At 45.6% G+C, this 24,096-nt stretch overlaps 1 protein-coding gene across 1 annotated transcript in view; it reads right to left on the reverse strand.

Moving 5' to 3' along the window:
* cadps2 (Ca++-dependent secretion activator 2) overlaps positions 1 to 24,096 on the reverse strand; it is a 135,532-nt gene that overhangs the window by 88,530 nt on the left and 22,906 nt on the right. The window contains 2 exon segments of the mRNA XM_068724123.1: positions 4,408 to 4,740; positions 21,721 to 21,834. Of these exon segments, the coding sequence (XP_068580224.1) occupies positions 4,408 to 4,740; positions 21,721 to 21,834 (447 nt within the window).

The raw sequence follows: 24,096 nt of genomic DNA on the forward strand, positions 1-24,096 counted from the left end.
GATCCGGCTTACAACAAAAAAGTATTTAATAATTCACAAATGCTAAAAGACAGTTACAAACTGAATTACACTGTCGACAGTAAGGAATCGCGAAACCGAGTTCAAACACTCCCCCCCCCCCAACCGGCCGACAAACGCCAGTTTACAGTAAAAGAGGATCGCCAAGAACTGAATTACGTCTCTCTGAACAATGTTTTTATACCCAAAAGTCAGTAGTTTACTTTCAAAAGTCCACTATCAGCTTTGTGATTGGCTGGAATCTGATTGTCTCCTCCTGTCCTCTGACAATGCTCTCCATTGGTCTAAGTGATCCGCATAATGTCTGAATAGTGTCCTCTGGTCCGACCTGTCCTCCTCCTCGTAAAACAGCATGTACCCGATCCCCACGCTTCCTTAGGGCTGTCTTCATCTACATCTCTGCTTGATCGATACGTCTCCTTCCCCCACTGTCCACACCTCACATTCCTGAAGTCGGCTCACCAAACTCATCTCATTACCATACAGTCGTTTTCGGATCTGAAAAGCTTCTCTCAAAGGTCTCTCTCTTTCCCTCAAAACATTCACTACCTGTATTTTATAGTTTGATACATAGAATGATTATAATTTTATGATTTAACACTTCTTCAAACAAACATGTTATAACATTATATCCACCACTAGGAGTGATTATTAAACACACTAACATTGCTTTTTAACTTTAAATTCTTCACACCGACGAGAGCCGACGCACACGCAGAACTCAAAGGACCCGTCATGACGTCAGGAAACGGAGGCGGGGTCACGCAAAACCGTGAAATGACCCCTGACCCTGGAGTTAAAATGCTCTCCACATGCGCACTCGTATCGCAGCGTCGGTGCCGAAGCGATATATCTAAATCGACGGCTCTTTTGCGGGAAGGAGGAGCCGGGGATCGAACCACCGACCCCCCCCCCGGCCGTCATGAATAACCTTTAATTAACCCGAGCAGAAGTCATGAAGAAGACGCTCCTTCCTGCTGCTGAGCTCGAGCAGCCTCAGGTTTGTAACGCGTCGTCACGGTGACAGTCGTCTGCACATTCACGGTACATCCCTGGAAGCAGAAGCTGCTGACTGGGCGTATCTCTAAACGCTGCAGTTTATCCTCAGAAACCAGATGATGTGAACTCCTCTCCAGCTGTTGGGCCTCCTCTCCTCTATTCGTATCTCCCCCTCGCTGACAGAGAGGTCACACCTCTCCTCTCCTCAGCTTCTATTTTCATCCTCTCAGTCGAAGAGTCTTCAGTTTTACTAAAGGTGCGAGAGAGAGACTTTTCCTCCGATGATGCTCTTCTCTCAAACAAGTTTCTGTTTGTCGTTATGCATCACGACTTGTTCACTCAGGATCATTTATAGAAACAGATCAGCCAATGAACTGCCCCTCCTGAACCGTTTGGTGGGTCAGCTGGAGCCACCAGGGTCGGTCTCCTCGGTCCTCTCTCACCACCTCCTCTTGGAACCGGTTGGGGATAATAAAGAGCACGAGCTCCAGCCTCATGACGCCTAACATCTAAGTGTGGGCCTCTCACACAGAGCTGCTGGTTAGTAAGCCCTATGGTAAAGGATGGTCCAATGCTCCCTGTGCTGAAGGAGATAGAAAAGGAAGCATTGAAGCACTTTTCCTCAGTAGAGGTAGACGAGTGGGAACATGGGAGTGATTCAAACACACCAGCAGAGACAGAGAAGTTCCTGACGTCCTCCTCCTCCTCCTCCTCCTCCTCCTCCTCCGTCTACGTTGCTTGGAGGAGGAACGATTATTTGTTGCTTTTTTTATTTGTGTTGCCGTGTGCATTTCATGCAACCTGTCCAGGTTTATGTTGCAACCTTTATATTGAAGCAATAGTAAGCCACTTGTGTTGAAGAGATGTTTGCAGGCAGCGCGTGATGTTCCGACATGAAACCCTAGAAACACAGGTGAGTTTAAAAACGTTGCTTTTCACCCCCCCGTTCTTCTTCTGTCTCTTCTGGCCTCTAATGAAGCAGGACCATAATAGAATCCGTCCTAGCAACAGACCAGGATGATGTCTCAATGGGCCGTGAAGAGATCTGTAAATGGGAGCTATTTATGTTCAGAGCGGAGGAGATTCACTCAGTCCGTTCAGACTAACAACTACAACGCTCTCCTCCAGCGGGGTCCAACCAGGCACAGGTTTGATTCAGACACATTTAAAACAAGGATCAAATCTAGACTCTGGTTCACTCTACAGGAAGCGAAGGGAGCCGATTCTTCCTTTGGAGGAAAGGATTCAAGGATCATTTATTGTCTTTATGCTACACAGGGATGCACAACCACATTCAGCTGTAGCCCAACAAACACATGACCAACTAAACTAAAGCCAGAGCACATTCCTGTGGAGCATTTTATTACCTTTTTGCATCGTGAAGAACGTAAACAGCAGCAACAAGAACTATTCTCTGGACAGATAAGATGGCCGACATCTTCACACTAAAAACTCAACATGACGTTTGAGCACCAAGCACCATGATGTAAACACATATACTATAAATACAGTATATATATATATATATATATATATATATATATATATATATATATATATATATATATATATATATATATAAATAATGGCTCAGTTATCTCCTATGAATCAGCTGGTCTCTAGTTTTCTCTCTCTCTCAAACAAACAGAAGGAAATGAAGCATTTGTTGAGGACTATTTTCAGCGGTGGATTAATCCACGTTCGTGTGTGAGTGTGAGTGAGTCAGAATAAACTGACAGTGTGTGTGTGTGTGTGTGTGTGTGTGTGTGTGTGTGTGTGTGTGTGTGTGTTCATGGCGATTGAGGAACATGTGACCCAGGGTGAATTTTTGAAATGCCGCCAAAAAAATAAAGAGGAAAGAAAGAACGAGGCGAATAAAGTCGTCTACAGGTCAGTTTGTAATCGGACCTTAAAACACAACAAGTCGCATTGTATTAATGGATGAACACCTGTAAAATGAATGAATGAAGTGAACAAAGCATCCAGCTGAAGAGTCTGCAGGCTCTGAACTCTTGAGTTTCACCTTTAACTTAACAGACAGAAGTCGACCGCGGGTCTCTGCAGGTCCAGGACACGGACTCTGAGGAACTCAACGAGACCTGAACTGGCCAGGCCTGAAGACTCCTGCTGAGAGTCTGTGATTTGAATAAACCTGCTCACAATAACATGATTCTCTGCTCCACTACTCCATCCTCCAGATCAACTACATTTAGGTTGAAATCTGTAAAAAAAACATTACATTTGTGCATAAACTCACTCAACTTTGCTCCAGTCAGTCGCTCCCACCTAGCAACAAGAGGCAGACATTAAATACTCACTGGGACAACATTTCAATTGTCTTGATTAAACCCTGAAGGACGACTGTGTTTGAGACCGTGAAGACACTTCCGGGGGCATCCCCGCTCACTGTGAACCACAACAGCTCTGTTCAGTCCCATGAAGCCCTTTCCTCCTCATGCTACAGTCCTCATCTTCATCCTGAGTGAATGTCAGCTCTCCAACATATTGGAATAAGTGTTGCTCCAGTCTGGGCGCCGGCGCTCACTGTGCAGATTCAGATTGGTCTAATTACCGAGCGGCAGCGTGCCGAGACCCCGAGACCTTCACCACGTTCTGCTGCTAATGAGGCCGTTTGCCCCGAAGACGAACCGTCAAGATTTATGATCCGAGTTCTATCTATTTTTAATCAGAGTTGTAGGAATGAAAAAAAAAGGTCAGGTCTAAAAAGGAGGCAGCGGTGGTCTCATATAATTCAATGGAGTCAAAGACTTTAGAGCAGCATCTAGTGGACATTAGGGGAACTACAGCTTCATCACTCAACCGTAGAGGTGAGAAGTAATTCACATTGTGTGTTAACCCTCTGAACCCCAAAACCCACCAGAGGGATGGAAAAGCATGAAGGTATATTTGTGTCTTTATTACGCAAACAAAAAAAAATGTTTTGAAAGCAAATTTCTCGAACTGCAATCAAAAATCAAGTTTGTAAGTGAAAATATACAAACACAAAAAAACCACTACACTTTCAAAAAAAAACTACACTTTCAAAAAAAACTACACTTTCAAAAAAAACTACACTTTTCAAAAAAAATGTTTTTGTTTGCGTAATAAAGACACAAATATACCTTCATAGAAAAGCATGTTTTCTTTAAACGACCACCAAAACTACACATTCATCAACAGCCAGAAGCTGTCAGACTTTCATCTTTCTGACGGGCCTTGAACACATCACGTGTGACGAACACTTCCGTCAGAAAACACAACTGAAACTAAGCTTCAAATTGGGATATTTGGTCAAAAACATGAAGTCAAAAATCTGACAGGAGCGATAAAAAACGCCCAGAAACTGGTTTAATCGTGTCCATGTGCGTCAGTCGACCTCCAGCGGCTCACCTGGCAGGCGTTGTACAGCAGCTGGTGCTCGAACTTGCGGATGCCGAGGATCTGCTGGAACATCTCGTACAGCTGCTCCTTGCTGAGGATGAGCTCCGACACGGCGCTCAGGTGGGCCCGCTGTGGCTGGCGCCGCATGTCCTCGTCCCCCCTGTAGATGGCGTCGTACTTGGCGATCCAGGAGCTCAGGACCGTCTCTTTGCTCAGGCCGTCGATCTCCGGGAGGCTGCGGACGCGCCGCTCGATGTTCTTCTTGAAGACCTCGCGGAAGTCGCTGGCCGAGCAGCCGCCGCTGTGGACCATCCGGGAGACGCGCTCGCTCTTCAGGAAGCCCTGCCGAGGAAAGAGACGCAGAAGAAGAAAGAAACATAAGTGACGGCAGCTCATCAGTGCTAACGAGCCCGATTCTCACGCGCCGAAATTAGCCTCCCAAATAACATCACAGTTCATCTTGAATCACCGATGCACCTCGCTAAAACCATGCTAGCTAGCTGGAGCCGGCCGCTAAGTGTGCCTAACACAGTATACAGCGTCTCTACGTCACTCCTCCTCAATCCAAATACGGTAACTTCCGTTAATTGGCTGCAAAAAACAACAACATGGCGACGGTCGTAATCCAAGATGGCGAAATCGCCCGAATTTGAGACTTCAAAACATCAGCCTACATCAGTCTACATCAGCCTACATCAGCCTACATCAGTCTCCGATGACTACGTCCACTTCTTATAGTCTGTGGTTTTGATGTGCGCTTAAGTCTGCAGAGACTTTGTGTAATTTCGTGGACCCCTTCAGACATCTAGATACCGTTCAGAAATGAGTTATTCACGTAGGATTACATTATAATAATGCAATGAATCGAGCATAATTCAGTAAACACTGACAGAGTAAAAACACTGGCTTTCAATTCCTTTTAAATGCATCCAAACGCTGTTAACAGAAATACTTTAAAATCTAAAGACAACGTTCGGGAGTGAAATCACCAAAACGAGCAGAACCGTCCTCCTCCTCAGTCATTCTCAGTCATTCTGTGGGTCTAGTGTTAAACTCTGGTTCACATCGGCAGCTTTTGGCAGAAGTTCTTTATCCAGAGCGCCGCTCGTCTGACGGGAGAATAAGTGGCTCAGACTGAAAGTGACATTAAACGTCTCTCAGCCGGCTGCTTCACCTCCTCCTGTGAGTCGCTCTGAGACTGAGAGAGGAAGTGATTCATCTAATGGAGGCCGAGAGCTCAGAGAGCAGCAGCTGAGGATACCAGCACCAAACATTCTGACGTGTTCAGCTTCACTTCCTCTACTGACGCACACGCACACACACACACACACACACACACACATTCCCCATTGATTCCCTTAATCCAAAGTCCAGAGGAAGACACCATTCATTAATACGAGTAACATTCTGGTACAGAGAATTAAACAATAATCTGACTATTACATAACAGCAAATAATAATTTAACTAACCGGCTTTTTTTTTTAACGAGGATCTTTAAATTAAGTCGTTTTTTCATGGTATAACCACAGATGCAACACAAAATAGTCCATCATTTGGAAGTGGGGGGGGGGATATTACATGGAGCACCATAAAATCCATCATCAGAAAATGGAAATAATATGGCACGACCGCATACCTACCAAGAGAAGGCCGTCCACCCGAACTGACAAGCCGGACAAGGAGGAAATGAATCAGAGGAGCGACTCTGGAGGATCTGCAAAGATCCACAGCTGAGGTGGGACAATCTGTCCTCAGGACGACTATTAGTCAGGTACTCCACAGATCTGTGGCAAGAACCATAAAACATGCGGGAGACACGGCAAACATGTGGAAGAAGGTGCTCCGGTCAGATGAGACCAACATTTAACCGTTGGGCCCCAATGAGAAGCGCTGTGTGTGGTGGAAACCCAACACCGCCCGTCACCCTGAGCACACCACCCCGACAGTGGAACGTGGTGGAGGAGGTGGTGGCTTCACGCTGTGGGGACGCTTCTCTTCAGCAGCTACAGGGAAACTGGTCAGAATGGAGGGAAAAGGATCAAGGACAATGACCCGAAACATGCAGCCGGAGCTACAATGGAACGGTTTAGATCGAAGCCTGTTCATGTCTTCAAATGGCCCAGTCAAAGGCCAGAACCTAAATCCAATAGAGAATCTATGGCAAGACTTGAACATTGCCGTTCACAGACGGTCTCCATCCAGTCTGACTGAGCTTCAGCTTCTTCTTTTTTTTTTGCCAAGAACAATGGAGGAACATTTCCATCTCTAGATGTGCAAAGCTGGTAGAGACGTACCCCGAAAGAAAGGGGGGGGGGGGGGGGGGGGGGTTCTACCAAGTACTGACTCAGGGGGGGTGAATGCATACGCATCCAACAGATATCAACGTTTGTGTCACAATAAAAGGTATTTTGCACCTTCAAAGTACTACACATGTTGTGTTGATCAAAAGTCTATTTCAGTCTATTTGAATTCCAGTTTATACAAAATGGGAAGAAGTCCAAAGGGGGTGAACAGACATTTTAAGAAGTAATCGTTTCTCGTTACGTATCGGACGCCACCTACTCCTTTCAGACATGCACTCTTTCACGTTAATGTGACGGCCGGTCTCACCTGTGAATAAGCAGCTCGGTCACGTTAAAGTCACGAAGGCAAGACGAACAAAGAGTCCAGCAGCGCATGCAGAGAGAGAGAGATGGAATGTTTCCGACCACCTTCTACCTCCACACAACCTCCGCTTCTGACTAGTGAAGCTAATGGTTTGTGATTTCTGACATACTGGGTCGTATAAATCTAGCCGACTCAATGATCAATATCAGCAGAATGTGAAAAGCCTTGCAGAAGCTCCTGACAGACATTCAAACACCGCTGCGTGACGGCCTCAGTCTGCTGAGAGGGTTGTCGGCGTGAACCGGCAGCAGATGGAGAGGAGCTAACGAGGCGGAACGGAAAGCGCTCCAAAAACGAGGAGCTGCTCCACGCTAAAACCAATGCCTCATTTTCTGTTTGTGTTCTTTTGTGGTTAAGTGGATGGAGTGGGAGGGGACAGATGCGGCTGCCACCGGGGGGGGGGGGGGGGGGCTGACTAACGGCAGCTAATCCACCTTTTTCTGCATCGCTCCACACAAAACGTCTCCGATCAAGCTGGAGGACTGAAGACATGGGACTGGAGGAGGAGAGGCGGTCGGAGCGATGACAGATGTTGGGAGCTTTCCGGCGAGATCAAGCCGTGACCCGGTGAGATGAGGGGGCAAACCGAGCCGGCCAGGCGGGACCAGAGGATTCTCTATCAGCTCTTCAGCCGACAGGAAGCGAGAAGAATAGCCTGGAAGACGTTTGAAGTGACTGAAGATGAATGAAGAGTCAAGAGTCTGATGCAGCTGATCAGAAAGAAGCTTTTTCTTCTTCCCAGACACGGACGATAGCTCGCCGTTCACCGTGCCGGCCAACCGGTTTTAGTACAGGCCGTGGTGAAATATAGAGAAAGCATCACCGACAACTTGTAAACAAACAAACAATGAATGCAGCAACCCGACAGAGCTCGAGCAGTTTCACAAAGACGAACAGCTGCGGTGTCCAGATGTGCAACACCTCTCCTCACAGAGGGGAGGAGCGCTGAAGCAAACCAGCCGGTTAGCTTTAGGCAACACAGCTACAAAGATAGGTTGAGGAAAAGATGGTTGTTTGGGTTAAAAGAACGCTGGAGGTGCCGTTACTGAAAGTCATGTGACAAAAACGACTCACTCAATGATCATTTAACAGAAAAACAACAGCTATCTGTTATCGAGAGAGATCCTGTTTAAAGGTCATTGCAGTTATTAACTCAACAGACAGGAGGCACTAGTGCGTCATGCTAGTGCCAGTATTTGTCTGCTGAGGTTATGTCAGAGCGAGACGCGCTCTTGTTTAAACCCAAACCCTAACAACACACTAACTGGATCATTTAAACAAAAAAAAGATATCTTTCATTTTGTCCTCACTCAAAAATAGTGAGCCACACTGTGTCAAACATCTGTCCTCACTAATAATAATAGTAGTATTACACTATCAGTAAAATTAGATTCCAGCGTCGGCTGCGTACGATTGTTACCAAAATCCAAATATTTAAAAACACCTCAAAGGAGAAATCTGTCATCGTCGTATTTCATGAGAGACTGATTTAGGATTATGTTCGGCACTTTCCTTCATCGTGACGACATCAGTGATCAGGGGGAAAGAACCACGTCTGTACTGAGTATTTGTAGTATTCAGTTAAAATGAACTTCAGTGTGTGTGTGTGTGTGTGTGTGTGTGTTGGTGGTGATAAAGGAACAGGACTGATATCAGGACACTTGTTAGAAGAAACATTCACTGTTCTGGGACTGAAAATGTGATTAGTTGTATAGAATAAGTATAGAATATCTTAAAGGTTGTGTGTGTGTGTGTGTGTGTGTGTGTGTGTGTGTGTGTGTATGTGTATGTGTGTAAAGGTCTCTCCCTCCGGAAACCTCCGGTTCTGAAGAGTGAAGCCGATTAACTTCTATTCTACAGAGGAAACGAGAAACAAGACTTTTAGGAAGCATCATTGTAACACATCAGTGTTTCTATTTTGACGTCAATCCAGTGCAGTATTAAATACGTCTACAATAGTTTTTGGGGAAACACATTTGCAGTTCTCTATTACTGTATATCAGTAATAGAGACTAATGATGAAGACTATTATCTGGAGGACTCTCTTGGAGCTCCGGGTCTGGGCGTCAGAGCGCCGCCCCCCCTCTGCTGCTCTCTGGATTCTATAGGCTCTCCTCCACTCTGTCTGGCGACACAAATGTCAGCCATTATTACTAATGAATCGATCAGCGGGGGGGGGGGCTTCCTCCCTCCCCGCTGATCGAATTAATTGGAGCTTTTAAAAAGTTTCGCTAAATTATTTACACACCAGCAGAGCGCCGGGCTGGGAGTCAGGAGATTAAAGACCCGGGAGACGAGCGGTCGCTGCCCCGTCTCCTTTGGTCTTACAGAACAATCGAGAAACGCAGAAAATGTTCAAGTTTAAAGTGATCGAAAACAAGAGAAGGGCAGCGAATCGTCACGCTGGAGAAGCTGCAAGCAGAGGAGATAAAGGACTAGACGCTTTAGATCTTTAGTCCGTCTGTGGTGCAGTCGACCCTCATCCACCTGCATGTCTTTTACTGCTGTTAAATGTACAAACTCAGGCTTTGTGCTTCTGACATGGATGTTTTTAGTGTCTATTAATGCAACATAATCTTGTATTTGGTCCACGTTTCATTCATTATGTGTTGCATGTCTTCATCGTACTCGCCAATGTAGTACAACGGCGTCCTCATGTTAATATTCTCTCTTCTTGTAGTGTAAAGGGTGAATGATGCATACCTTTGTAATCCGACTACAGATGAGAAACAGCCTCTTCTACAGGAATGTTCTGTTAACCCTAACCCTGCCAAACAAACCAATACATTCGTTCCCGTCATGTGAAGTGGATGGTAGGGATGAGAAATGTTCCCATGTCTAAATACTACTTGTGGTGCTTGTATGCGAGGGTACTCTGTAGTGACTCACCGTTGGAGCGCTTCTACGGTTTGGACCATCGGGAGACTCTCCCGGCTGAATCACCATCAGGACAACAGAGTCAAATGAAAAACATCTTTTACTTTGATAGAAAAAGATTAAGACTACGGCTTTAAGAACGCCGATGATGATCTTGGTCCGTTTTCTAACCCACGCAGCATCTATGGCACCGTGTTTCATTGACACACTCAACGACTAGGCGTTCTCAATTCGCTCCGATTCGTTCCTCTGACCGGCTTCTCCATGGCAACGGCAGCCAGGGCTCATGGGTATTGTAGTATTTAGAGCCATCTGCCGAACTGACAGACACAACATGATTCCTCAGAGACAAAGTGAAAACAATTAAAACTGGTGGTCATAACGTCGAACAAAACAGGTTTTTCTAGAAAATATAGGAAAATGTTGCTTGAATAAAGACAGAATAACAAACATCTTGGAAGTCATGGAAAAGTAAAGACACTCTTCTGTTTCTGATCAGATTTCTCAGTTTCAGTTTCTCACACTGAAGGGTTTAAATGTACCGTCGGCTGTGAGGAGCGGCGCATCATCGCTGCTCATGCATAAAACATGCTCCAGCTCGATATTAAAACATCTCCATCGCCGGCTTGGACTCGGTTAGTCCGTCTGTCAGAGGGACCGAACGCTTCACTTATCAGAATAAGAAAAAGATTTAAAGAATAACTTCCATCACAAAGAAAGCTGGAAGTCAGCAGTGCTGCAATGAGAATTAGTAGATCCAATTCGGTTTGGATTATTTCTGGGATCAATCAGAAACAGTTTCTTCAGGCCATCTTCAGACCATTAAAGGAAAATAGGCAAGAAGATTTTGACCCAGAAAATCAAACATCTATTTCTATGATTAACACTTGAAAGGCAAATGAGAAGGTAGTACACAATGTAACGACACTTTGGTGTTTCATTTTCACCTCTTTCAAAAGGATAAATATTTCATTAAATTAAGAAATGGATTAAAAACGCAAAGCACTAAACAGAATTCTACAAAACATTAGTCATTATTGTCCCAATAACTGCATATTTGCACTATGAGAAAACAATCCCAAAAGTGCACCATGAAGTTGGATTTGTTTTGCATTGCAGTAGTGAAACCATATTCCACTTGTTGTCAATGTGCTCTGAAAAGAAAGACCTTTCCAATTCAATTGGCCTGAAGTCTAAATCTAAAAGTGCCTTCGTGCAAAAGTCAGAGTTTGAATCGAAGGAGAAACAGATCCAAGATTCATCCGGTAACATGTAGATAGAAAACAGTAGAGGACCGAGGACGGATCCCTGCGGCACTCCATGAGTGAAATGAGTCGGGATTTACTCACATAAACTGTCCTTTAAGACAGGTAGGAATAAAAACCAACTTAAACAACTATCTGGTATGCCTTCTTAGTGTATAAAACAGGGGTAGGCAAAGCTTTGACTGTGAGCTTTATACAGAAAAATATAAGAGCTCCCCGTTCCAACGAAAGTAAATCAGTGTTCCTATACCGGAAAGCTCCATGTGTCAGTGTGAAACTACTGTTTGGTTTCACAGTGTCTTCTTTCATTCTACTCTTTCATCACCGTTCATTTTAATCTTCAAAAGCAAATTCAAATCCCATGTATCCATTCCTAAAAGGTAGAGCTGGACCATAGGGTTGTAATCCTGATCTAAATTGTTTACAGCATTAATTTGAAAGAAGACGTGATAAGATCACATTATCACAATGTGGTTTCAGTGACATTCCACAGCTGAACACTGCAACTGGCAACCCAGGACAACGCAACAACAGTGTCTCCAGACCAAAGACAAGACATCAGCGACCGACTTTGAATCCTGAATCCTGTGATGGAGAGATCAAATAAAGACCGTGTGACTGTTATATGTCATTATGTTAATGAGGCTCAGACAATTAAACTAGCCACATGGAAAAATGACTTCTGACTGAAACATATAGAACCACAGAAGAAGAGACCAAGTTGAAATGCATCACTAAAAAAAAAGAAACAAGAGTTGTTTAAATGTGTTTAGCGGACAGGAAGCAGGTACTGATCCAGACTTTGGTAGCATGTGTGAGACTCTGTGGAAGCTCAATTTGGATTAGACGAAGAGAAACCTCCCACAGCGGTGACTCCATCGAAGCCATGTGTGACTTTGTGAAGCCTGTAACAGATCGTCTACCAGCTGAACCGATCTGACAGTGTTTATTCTTAAAAACCAATTACTTCATGTTCAATAAAAACCTGACGATGTGCAGATTAAAGGAACACGCGTGGGCTTCTCCTCTGCCTCGAGCGAAGCTGCAGAATCTTTTTAACACCAGTCCCATTGCTCCTCTCAAATTGCAAATGTCATAGATGAACCGTGAAGTAGTGGAGTTATGAAAGCCATCAGTCTGTCGGTGGGGGGGGGGGGGGGGGGGGGGGACAACTAAACGAGCACAGACAGGAGGATCGGAGTCAGCTGTTTGCTTTGTGTCCAGGTGACGGCTCAGATTGGTCAGGAGCACCTGGAGGATTCGGTCCAGTTTGGTGTCTGATCGGAACCGTGAAGCAGGAAGTCAGAGCGGCTCTAACGCGACGCTCTGATGGAGAACGAACCCCCTGCTGCGTGACTTTATATCCATTCTGACTCCCTGAGCCGACGACAAACGGGTGAGGAGGGAAACGGCAAAGAAATAAAATAGACATAAGAAATACACAGGTAGTGCAGGGAGCATGATGATGGAGGGAAGAAGAGGATGTACCGAACAGCAAACGATGTAGCGCCATAATGAGGTTCACATTTGTGGTTTTCTCAGCCGAATTGCCATTAAATCTGGCACAGACATTCATGTCCCCCTAAGCAGCAATTTTACTAACTATGGGGATCCCTTGAGTTTCCATTATTGCCTTCAATTTGTCCAATACTTGCGTTAATGACCACATACCTGCAAAACAAATGGCATTCCCATCAACCTCTGCTAATCACCGGACCACACGAGCAAAGAGAAAACTACACAGTGACAGAGTCAATGAAAAAGTATTGAGAGACATTTCAGACATCAAGAAGCAACACAGAAGTACATTGAGGCTCTCTCTCTTCTATTACACATGAGAGGGACAAATGAGTCAACGGAAGAGGCAATAAAAAACTGTGAGCACACTTAAATTAAATGCCAGGAATGATTTGCAGCTTCTGTCTGATCCAGATTCCAATTTTATCATGAGAGCCTCTGCTGGACTAACAACACAGAGCCCAAAGAAAACACAAACTGAATGCTGGAACCAAGTGAAACTTCTTGATTTTGGATGTGCTTATTCATCCAAAGAGGAGAATTCTTCAAAACGTCATAGTCTACGAGTTTACGTCGTAGTCTTAGAAGTTACATCGTACTCTATGAGGTTATGTCGTAGTCTAAGATGTTACGTCGTAGTCTACGTCGTTGTCTACGAGTTTACATTGTAGTCTTAGAAGTTACGTCGTAGTCTACGAGTTTACATCGTAGTCTTAGAAGTTACATTGTAGTCTTAGAAGTTACATCGTAGTCTACGAGTTTATGTCGTAATCTTAGAAGTTACATCGTAGTCTACGAGTTTATGTCGTAGTCTTAGAAGTTACATCGTAGTCTACGAGTTTATGTCGTAATCTTAGAAGTTACATCGTAGTCTACGAGTTTATGTCGTAGTCTTAGAAGTTACATCGTAGTCTACGAGTTTATGTCGTAATCTTAGAAGTTACATCGTAGTCTACGAGTTTACATCGTAGTCTACGAGTTTACATCGTAGTCTTAGAAGTTACATCGTAGTCTATGAGTTTACGTCGTAGTCTTAGAAGTTACATCGTAGTCTACGAGTTTAAGTCGTAGTCTTAGAAGTTACATCGTAGTCTACGAGTTTAAGTTGTAGTCTTAGAAGTTACGTCGTAGTCTACGATGTTACGTCGTAGTTTACGTCGTAGTCTACGAGTTTACGTCGTAGTCTTAGAAGTTACGTCGTAGTCTACGAGGTTACATCGACAAATGATCCCGCGAGTAACACAGCGAACAGCATAAGAGGTTATGATTTACTTATTGTGGCGACATGAGTAGTCTTGGACGTTACGACGAAGTCGGGTGACCGTGGCTAAGTGGAGAGCAGGGCCGCCTTTCAATCAGAGGGTCAGAGGTTCAATCCCCGGCTCCTGCTCTACTAGTCTCATGTCAATGTGTCCTTGAGCAAGAAGAATTAACCCCAAAATGTCTCCCGTAGCTGCGTCTACGGTGTGTAGATAGATACTGAATTGTAAGTCGCTTTGGATAAAAGCCTCTGATAAATGACTGTAATGTAATGTCTACGAGGTTGGAGTCTCCAGGCTGACCCAAAGTAACACAAGGGAAAAAACTGAAACTTTTTGATACTGGATGTGCTAAAGAGAAAAATCCTTCCATCTTCCAGAAAGTACAACGTCTGCACCAGAATGATCAGGAACACAGAGAAGGAAAGACAAACTACAACTTGTGCTCGAGCTGAACAGAAAGGTGGTGAGACATCAAAGCTCATAGTCCCACATTTCACGAGTGTTTTCTTTTTCCCCCACAGGTACTAATTCTGCTGTTTCAGATCATTACACTCCCACCTGCCGTCACTTGACCTCTACCGCCCACCTGCACACCTGCGTCCATTCCCCCATCAGCCCCGTAGCACATGTACTGGTCCATTCAGTCCCCAGCAGATCGTCTGTCGTCGCTCTGCATTAGTGTTCCAGTCATTTTACAGTTATTTATATATATTATTTTTAAATGCTTTTGGGTTCAAACAATTAAAGCCCCAAGATATTTTAAAATAGCAAACAAAATCTTATTTTTTTTCAAATAACCAACTCCTCAATTAGTGTTTATCAAAAGGTTGAACCCCTTAAACTTTCACTGAGGTAGCTTTAAAGCTTAACAGCCTCCACCTTTGAACTGTGTCTTCTTTGATGGTGTTCAGATCACACGGCAAACAACCCTACAGCTAATAAAAAAAAATAAAAAAAAACATCCATTCCATCCCTGCAACAAAGTGAAACTTCAAATACGGAATAATTCAAGAGGAAAAAGGTCAAAACGTATCATCTGCTGAAGGATACGCCGCTTGATGCAAATACGGAGTGAAAGCAGAAGAAGGTTAAAACGCTAAACCGTAACGGAGGAAGTTCTGTTCTGACCTCGTTAAGAATGCTTCGTCAATGTCTTTTATGCAACTCGTGTCATGAGATCACATTTCAACATTTGTCAACCACCATCCTGAAAGGAATACGCACTCAAGTTTATTATCGTCACACAGGCGTCTCCAGTCGTCTATCGACTCCATTTACAAGTCGAGCCTGAGTAACAAACGGCTCTCTGTAAGGCTGTGAAGTTCAACAGCTCCACACACCGAGGAGGAGCGACGCAGAGAGAGCTGTCAATCAGCGTGTAGCCCCGCCCCTAAATCATCCCCTGCTTTATGGTGTGTTTGACTCTAAATGGAGCATAATGTACTAAATGAACATCATGCTGTATTGAAGAAGACTGTAAACTAGAGATTGAGACCATAAACTCAGGGAACCACTGAAAATAAATTCAACAAACCTCCATAATTTGCGACGTGCTCCTTTAACGAGGACGGTTTGGGTTTAGGCACCTGGAGATGTTTCAGTAACGTGTCCTCGGGGACTGTTAGTCTGTCCTTTAACGTGACAGACTAACAGGTTGATCAGGACGCCGTTGAGTCATCGTCACCTCCCACTGATCTCTGAGGAGGAGGAGGAGGAAGGAGACGAGGAAGCAGCAGCTGGAGATCATTTAAGCGAGAAGAAAAAAGAAAGAGGAAGTGTAGATGTGTTGGTCACTGAGATCTTCTGTTTTCTCTGCACACTAACAAGGTTTCTGGAGAAGGAGAAACATGTGCAAAGCTCTCAAGATGTGATGAACAATCACAACGACACATGAATCATGTGCAGAAGGCTTTGGTGATACAACGAGGTCATAGTTTATCAACAACAACATGGTCCTGATGACAAAGCGTGTGTGTGTGTGTGTGTGTGTGTGTGTGTGTGTGTGTGTGTGTGTGTGTGTGTGTGTGTGTGTGTGTGTGTGTGTTTACTAGTAAAACTATCATGCGGTGTACTTTCTATAGCTTTCATACCTTTTCACCTCCACATAAAACGATTTCAATCAAACGTATTATGTTTTAATTCCTTAAATTCAGCCATAGGTACATCGCTGCTGTTTTGGGAATCCTTTCTTTGCAGACATTAAAGCCGTGCATCCTCAGAGGCAGAGAGAGATGAACTTGTGCGGGTGAATAGATGTGGAAATGAACGCGCTGGAGAAGTCTTGCATGCTCCTCTGGTGGAAAAGAACAAACTGGCCGCATGCACACTTCAAACGTTTACACGCTCCTCCTCGGCTGAGCGTGAATCCACTTTCATGCCGCATTAGCGGGCTTCCATGTGAAACTCTGTATCAAAGCAAACAGACAGATACGGGCCTCCCACTCACGGGAGCACCGAGGAGCATTGAGGAGCGCCGAGGAGCATTGAGGAGCGCCGAGAAGCGGCGAGGAGCGGCGAGGAGCATTGAGGAGCATTGAGGAGCGCCGAGATGTGCCGAGGAGCATTGAGAAGCATTGAGGAGCATTGAGGAGCATTGAGGAGCGCCGAGATGCGACGAGAAGCATTGAGGAGCGCTGAGATGCGCCGAGAAGTGCCGAGGAGCATTGAGGAGCGCGAGCGTTCAGACGGCCGGCAGAGCGACGCCGCTCCCGATGCGTTCACGGACACTCTGTGCACGACAGCTGCTGTTTGTTTGTGCGGAAGGTAGTCGGTAGTGTGTGTGTGTGTGTGTGTGTGTGTGTGTGTGTGTGAGGTCTTTACACGGTGTTCAGTCAGTTTACTCCAGTCAAAGTACATATTACTCTTACTGCCATGGATACAGTTAACACCACACACTGTATGAAGTGGACGTAGTCACTGCTACGTCAGACATTGGTTTGTGTAGTACGGTTTAGAAGCCTTGAGATTGGTATTTTGGATGTGGTATGTTGAGTTTTAGCCGACGCCATTTTGTTTCTTGCAACCAGAAGTGATGCGAGAGGGTGGAGCTAAGTAACGTTACAACTGGACCCTAAAGCATCCCCTCCTTTATGGTCCGTTTCACCTCCGGTTCTGAAGAGTGAAGTCGATGCTTCACGTGTTAAAGCTGCATTCTCTCTAGTGTCCACCAGGGGGCGACTCCTCTGGTTGTATAGAAGTCTAGTCTAAAATGACTCTACTTCTCTCTTGATTTATTCCCTCAGTAAACATTGTAAACATGAGTTTATGGTCTCAATCTCTAGTTTACAGTCTTCTTCAATACAGCATGATGTTCATTTAGTACATTATGCTCCATTTAGAGTCAAACAGACCATATAGCAGGGGATGATTTAGGGGCGGGGTTACATGCTGATTGACAGGTAGTAACTCCTCAGTCCAGATATGGTCACTTCCTGTTCACTGGTTGCAAAAAGTCAAGATAGCGACGGCCGTAATCAAAGATGGCGACAGCGAAATCGACGAACTTGAGGCTTCAAAACGTCCATAAAACCACTTCCTGTGGTCTTTTGACCACAGGAAGTGGACGTTGAGACGGCACTGAACCCTGATTGGACTTTGCGGTAACGAGCCTCACAGAGCGTGAGCTAGCCTGGGATCGGGCCTCGCAGTCTCACGCCGGGAGCCTGCGGGTCAGGAAACATTGATTTATTTTTCACCAGAACCCGCATCGATCGGACTTGATGATGTTGACCTATGAGCGGTTGATCTCCCTGCTGCCCCCCCCCCCTCCACTGCCTCCTTCTTTCCCACACTGATTAAAAAAAAAAAAAAAAAGGTGTGATTACTGGAAGCCTGAGAAGAAACCAGCAGCAGATCTGATGTCAGAAGGTCAGATAGACAATCTGCGAGAGCCTTCGATAAATAAAGAACACTCTCGGAGCTGGAGGCACTTACAGCCTGAGCGGGGCCTCCCTGCTGGGCTCCAGAAGATCTCTCTCACACACACACACACACACACACACACACACACACACACACACACACACACACACACACACACACACACACACACACACACACACACACACACACACACACACACACACACCTGAAGATATGAAAACTGCAGAAAAACACATCAATCCTGTCAAACAGTGCCATCAGGGGTCCCCGCTGGTGACATAGCTACGACACCTTTGTTTGTTGTTGTTTTTTACTTGTTTCAGTGTTCATACAGGAGAACAAACAGACCATGCTTTAGGGGCGGGGCTACACAGTGATTGACAGGTCTCTTACCAGAGACGTATACGGCGTCTCTATGTCACTCCTCAGTCCACATACGGTCACTTCCTGTTTATTTCTTGAGGAAACAACCTCAGTCAGGTTTGTGACGAATGACTCAAAGCTGACTTTGACTCGCTTCACACGAACAATCGTCTCCGGGCTGAAAGACCGGTTTTTGTTTTGACCCATCCAACCCCCCCGCCCCCCCCACCCCGCCCTCCTTCCTGTTCCTGGTGTGGGTTTTGGCAGTCTTTACACTTCCTGGTTCACGATTAGGTGGATTACATAGGAACCGTCTCTGTGGGATATCTACAAACAGCAGCACATGTATTTCTGTTGGCAGAGATTGTGTGCTGAGTCTAGTAAAAAGTGTTCCTGTTATTCCGTCCTCCCTCTTCATTCCTCAGAGAGTTTTGGGACGACTTCACGGCCTCCGGCGGCAGCGTCTCAATAGTTGTGTTTCCGATCTGAACCGTTTCACCTCGCCGATCGAAGAGACGCCGACGCGGCGGACGGCGCCGAACGCTTTTACTATTTCCTGTAACTTCCTGTTGGGTTGTCAGGTCAGAGTTCCCTCCTCTGCTGATGATTCACCTCCATCTACACAACAACTCTGCTGCTGAATCTAATAAAACCACCATCTTAAAGATTGGAGTTTTTCTCATCAGGAGCGTTTCATGTTAACCTGGTTATTTTAAGCTTCATCTACAAGGACACTCGCAGGAATAGAACACTTAATCTATTCTTAGTCCACCGTCGTCAGTAACTCTTCTTCCTGTCGGGATATCTGACAGGCGACGTTTAATCTAACGAGAGACAGATCGCTGTGGAAGGAACCCGTCTCACACCGGGTTCCACACTGAGAGGAGAACCTCGCCCACTCCTGACGTGATCGACGTTCCAACAAACAACCAACAGTTCTTAAAGAACCCCAAATAAAGACCAAGATGATCGACACGTTTGTCTTTATAGAACTTTAGGACTTCCTGTCTGTGGTTCCTACGAAAAAGACCCATCCTCACCACCATGAATCCCACGTCGACGCACTAACACGACGTTCATCGCGTCAAAACATGGAAAAGCGTCATAATCCGTGTTGTTCACAGTTCAGAAACTGGGGCTTGTCTTTAATTCAGGATATTGTCATATTAGCGGATCTCTAGAGACGTGCTTGCATGTTTCTTTCTGCACAAAACTCACATATTTGGTATTTTTAGATGAGTCAATATTCATTCTACCGGTAAAAGATTCAGTTCGTCTGCGGTGACAGACGTCTTTCCTGATGTGAGACATCTGTCATGAGTTCATATGATGAGTGAAGAACAAATCCCTGTCCTTGTTGTTGAGTGTTTAGGGGAGTTGCTGCTCGGTTACCGATGCTCTGACTCCACACATCTAACAGGGCGACGTCTCAGGAGGACGTGCGACGCCACGAGGACGAAGACGTCCACCGAGGAAGACTTTGACCGCTCTGCGGAGACACAGAGACACGGAGAGTTGCGCCGCGATCCTCTCGTCTCACTCGATTAAGGAGACGAGGCCGATAAGATCTCCAACAGATAAGAGAGACGGAGCGCTAGGATGGAAATAAAAAAATAAAATAAGGAGTGAGGAAATTCAGTGCAATCTGGGCTCACAGCTGTCCTCCTCCGACAGAGGAGACAGAGACGCGAGTGGACGTGGGAGGCTTTGTGAGAGAGTCTCTGGGGGGAGTCAGGGGACAGGATGATCCAAAGAGATCCAGAGAGGAGTAGATGGGTGGACACAAGGAGGAGGAGGAGGAGGAGGAGGGAGGGAGGGAGACAGAGAGAGACAGAGGGAGAGGGAGAGGGAGAGAGACAGAGGGAGAGAGAGAGAGAGAGAGAGAGAGACAGAGGGAGAGGGAGAGAGAGAGACAGAGGGAGAGGGAGAGAGAGAGACAGAGGGAGAGAGAGAGACAGAGGGAGAGAGAGAGAGACAGAGGGAGAGAGAGAGAGAGAGAGACAGAGGGAGAGGGAGAGAGAGAGACAGAGGGAGAGAGAGAGACAGAGGGAGAGAGAGCGAGACAGAGGGAGAGAGAGAGAGAGAGACAGAGGGAGAGAGAGAGAGACAGAGGGAGAGAGAGAGAGACAGAGGGAGAGAGGGAGGGAAAGAGAGAGGGGGAGAGAGACAGAGAGAGAGAGAGAGAGACAGAGAGAGAGAGAGGGGGAGAGAGAGAGAGAGAGAGAGAGACAGAGAGAGACAGAGAGAGAGACAGAGACAGAGAGAGATTGGTGCTCCTAAAGAAAGAGAAACTCTCTCACAAACAGAGAAAACAGCCGTTAGATTGATTCTTCAATCTGTTTCAGTCTGGTGATAAATTTCATTACTTCATGCCATAAGAGCTCAACGAGCACTCAGTCATTGGAGGAGGAAGGAGGAAGGTGGCATGGAGGAGGAAGGAGGCGTGGAGGGGCAAGGAGGCGTGGAGGAGGATGGAGGCGTGGAGGGGCAAGGAGGCGTGGAGGAGGATGGAGGCGTGGAGGAGGATGGAGGCATGGAGAGGGAAGGAGGGAGGAGATGTGGGGGGGAAGGAGGCGTGGAGGGGGGAGGAGGCGTGGAGGGGGAAGGAGGCGTGGAGGAGGGAGGAGACGTGGGGGGGAAGGAGGCGTGGAGGAGGGAGGAGACGTGGGGGGGGAAGGAGGCGTGGAGGGGGAAGGAGGCGTGGAGGGAGAAGGAGGCGTGGAGGGGAAAGTAGGCGTGGAGGAGGCGTGGAGGGGGAAGGAGGCGTGGAGGGGGGAGGAGGCGTGGAGGGGGAAGGAGGCGTGGAGGGGGGAGGAGGCGTGGAGGGAGAAGGAGGCGTGGAGGGAGAAGGAGGCGTGGGGGGGAGGTTGAATAAATAATTTCCTCGCGTTCTATAAATATCTCCACATCTGTTCCACACATGACAGGAAACAGATGAAGAGCTTTCAGTAGGAACCCGATGAGAAACATCAACCAGGTGAACGTTCATCACATCCTCAGCACAATGATGGACATGGAGTTCATCTCAGCTAGAAACATGTTGATCATCATCAACGTGTTTTCAATCTTTTTCAAAACAACTGTTAAGGACAAAAACATCCTTAATGTCAGACTGTCATCTGTCCGACGGTCCCTGAACACACCGTGCACGACGAACGCTTCTGTTAGAAACGGCAAACAAAACGAAGCTTTAAATTCTACGTGTTCTCATTTAAAAACCATTTGACTTTAACCAGATTCTGTGAAAAACATGACATTGTGACCAGCAGTCATGTGACAACAAATCAGAGAAACTTGGGGTTCAGAGAGTTAACATGTAGCTCGTTGCTTTTCTGGAGCAACTTGTTGCTTTAAGTGAGAGACGGGGCTGCTGATAGAGAGGAAACTAGCTCCAACACATCGTGTTCTTCCTCCGCCCGTAGAAAAGATCTCATTTTCAGCTTTGGGGACTTGTAAAGCTAAGAAGAAATGAAAAAGATGGCCTTGCCTCATAGTAGCTTCTCACAGCGTTGCAGAAAGCCTCATCAGCCACAATCTGAGTTTCCCCGTTGAGGAAGGCGAGGAATCGCTCCTTCACCGCCTGCAGCTGCTGCTTGTTCACCTGAGAAACAGCAGAGGAAGATGGAGGAGGAGGAGGAGAAGGAGGAAGATGTTGGCAGAGGAGGGTGTTATCAATTAGAAGCAGATGGAGAGGAAGATGATAGGAAGGAAGAGAAACGGAACAAAAAGTACAAGATTAGACTCATTGTTAAAGCGTGACAGAGTGGCGACGCCGTCATTACGGCGAAGAGCCTCCTCATCTAACAAATGTCTTTCATTAGGGACCAGAGCTCTCCAAAACCAACACGGGAAGACGGATGTGCTGGGAAATGAAGTTCAGACGCGTTTTGGAGAATGATGGAGGTTCTCCAAAAAGAAGCATACCGAAGATTTAGCTCATTAGAAACAGTTTTAAACTTCTCTCCGGTCCTTTCCAGGCAGCCAGAGACGTTTAAGGGACACTGTTGACAGAATGTCCACAGAACTTTCCTGGAACGTTGTTTTCTTAACATTCCTGGAGCGGTTTTCTCATAATGTTTTCGGGAACGTTCGAGACGCCAACTTTAATTTGTCAGGGAGCTTCCGTACTTATAACGTAATTTCCTTTGTTATATCAATCAAAACTACAACTAAGTATTTCACGATCTTTTCCTAAACCTAACAAAGTATTTTACGATCTTTTCCTAAACCATAGTATTTCACGATCTTTTCCTAAACCTAACAAAGTATTTCACGATCTTTTCCTAAACCATAGTATTTCACGATCTTTTCCTAAACCTAACAAAGTATTTCACCATCTTTTCCTAAACCATAGTATTTTACGATCTTTTCCTAAACCTAACGAAGTATTTCACGATCTTTTCCTAAACCATAGTATTTTACGACCTTTTCCTAAACCATAACTAAGTATTTCACAATCTTTTCCTAAACCATAGTATTTTACGATCTTTTCCTAAACCTAACTAAGAATTTTACGATCTTTTCCTAAACCATAGTATTTCACGATCTTTTCCTAAACCATAACTAAGTATTTCACCATCTTTTCCTGAACCATAACTACATATTTCACCATCTTTTCCTAAACCTAACGAGGTATTTCATTGAACACTTTGCTTCTGGTTTCTGGGCCTACATCAGAACATCAGGTGTGGATGTACGGTGTTTAGAGATGGTGGTAGATGGCTTTTGTTGCTGCAGGGCAGAGCCAGACGAACCCTGCTTCCTCCATCTCCTCATCTATCCACTTCATCCAAGTGTCTAGTACGGCCAAGTTAATATTTTCCATCAATAACAACATTTTTCAGAGGAGCAATTCTCAGTAAGAGCAGTCATGCCCGAAGGAAGGGGAAAAAAAATCATTCCCATAAATGTCATCGGTCCGGGTAATTCCTGGCCAGTGAACCGCAGCTGACATATTGTGTTGAATGAGAATTTTAAGTTTTCATGAGCGACTGAAGCCGCGGCTCATGAGCTGCATATGTATGAGGACGGCGGCGTCGGGGGGGTGGAAATTAAACCATTATTCTTCCGCTTGTTGCAACAGTGTTGGCAACAAATACATTCTAAGAGTCAAAGCAACAATTTCCATCGGCACAAAGTGAGCAGAGACTTATCTCCTGCTGACAGCTCTTTGTGTGGGCTCCTTCTCCTTCTCTTTGTCCAAATAGAGCCGAGGGTCGCCTCGAACCCACCGGAGGAGGAGGAGGAGGAGGAGGAGGAGGAGACGGGGAAGTTAAGGAAAGCAGCAGGTTGTGGCCGTTTGCATTCAAAGCGACTCAACCTCCAGCTAACGGGTTGAAAATGTGAAACGCAGAGTTCATTACAGATAAGGGAACTCCTGCTGAAGGCCAGTGTCAGGACAAGAGCAGCAGCAGCCGACTACCTGAGGACATATTCATGCTACAAAAACACATTGGTCCTCACATATTTAGATACACAGTCAGACCACTTTGTGGATCTTATGTAATGAAATCCTTTACCACCAAGCTGTGAGCAGAGAAGAGAGTGAAGAGACGGCAAGACGACGTCCAAACAAGGACATTGAATTATTTACCAGTAGGTTTTAGGGTAGGTTCTACTACTGGACGGTATTACGTTAAAAATAGGCAACAAAACCACCAGGTTGAAGCAACTAAACCACCAACAGTTAGGTTGAAGCAACTAAACCACCAACAGTTAGGTTGAGGCAACTAAACCACCAACAGTTAGGTTGAAGCAACTAAACCACCAACAGTTAGGTTGAAACAACTAAACCACCAACAGTTAGGTTGAAACAACTAAACCACCAATAGTTAGGTTGAAACAACTGGATATTAAAAAATAC

This window comes from Cebidichthys violaceus, unplaced genomic scaffold (assembly GCF_023349555.1).
Source record: "Cebidichthys violaceus isolate CVI_PGR_0920_01 unplaced genomic scaffold, fCebVio1.0.p SCAF_3, whole genome shotgun sequence".
NCBI classification, from domain to species: Eukaryota; Metazoa; Chordata; class Actinopteri; order Perciformes; family Stichaeidae; genus Cebidichthys; species Cebidichthys violaceus.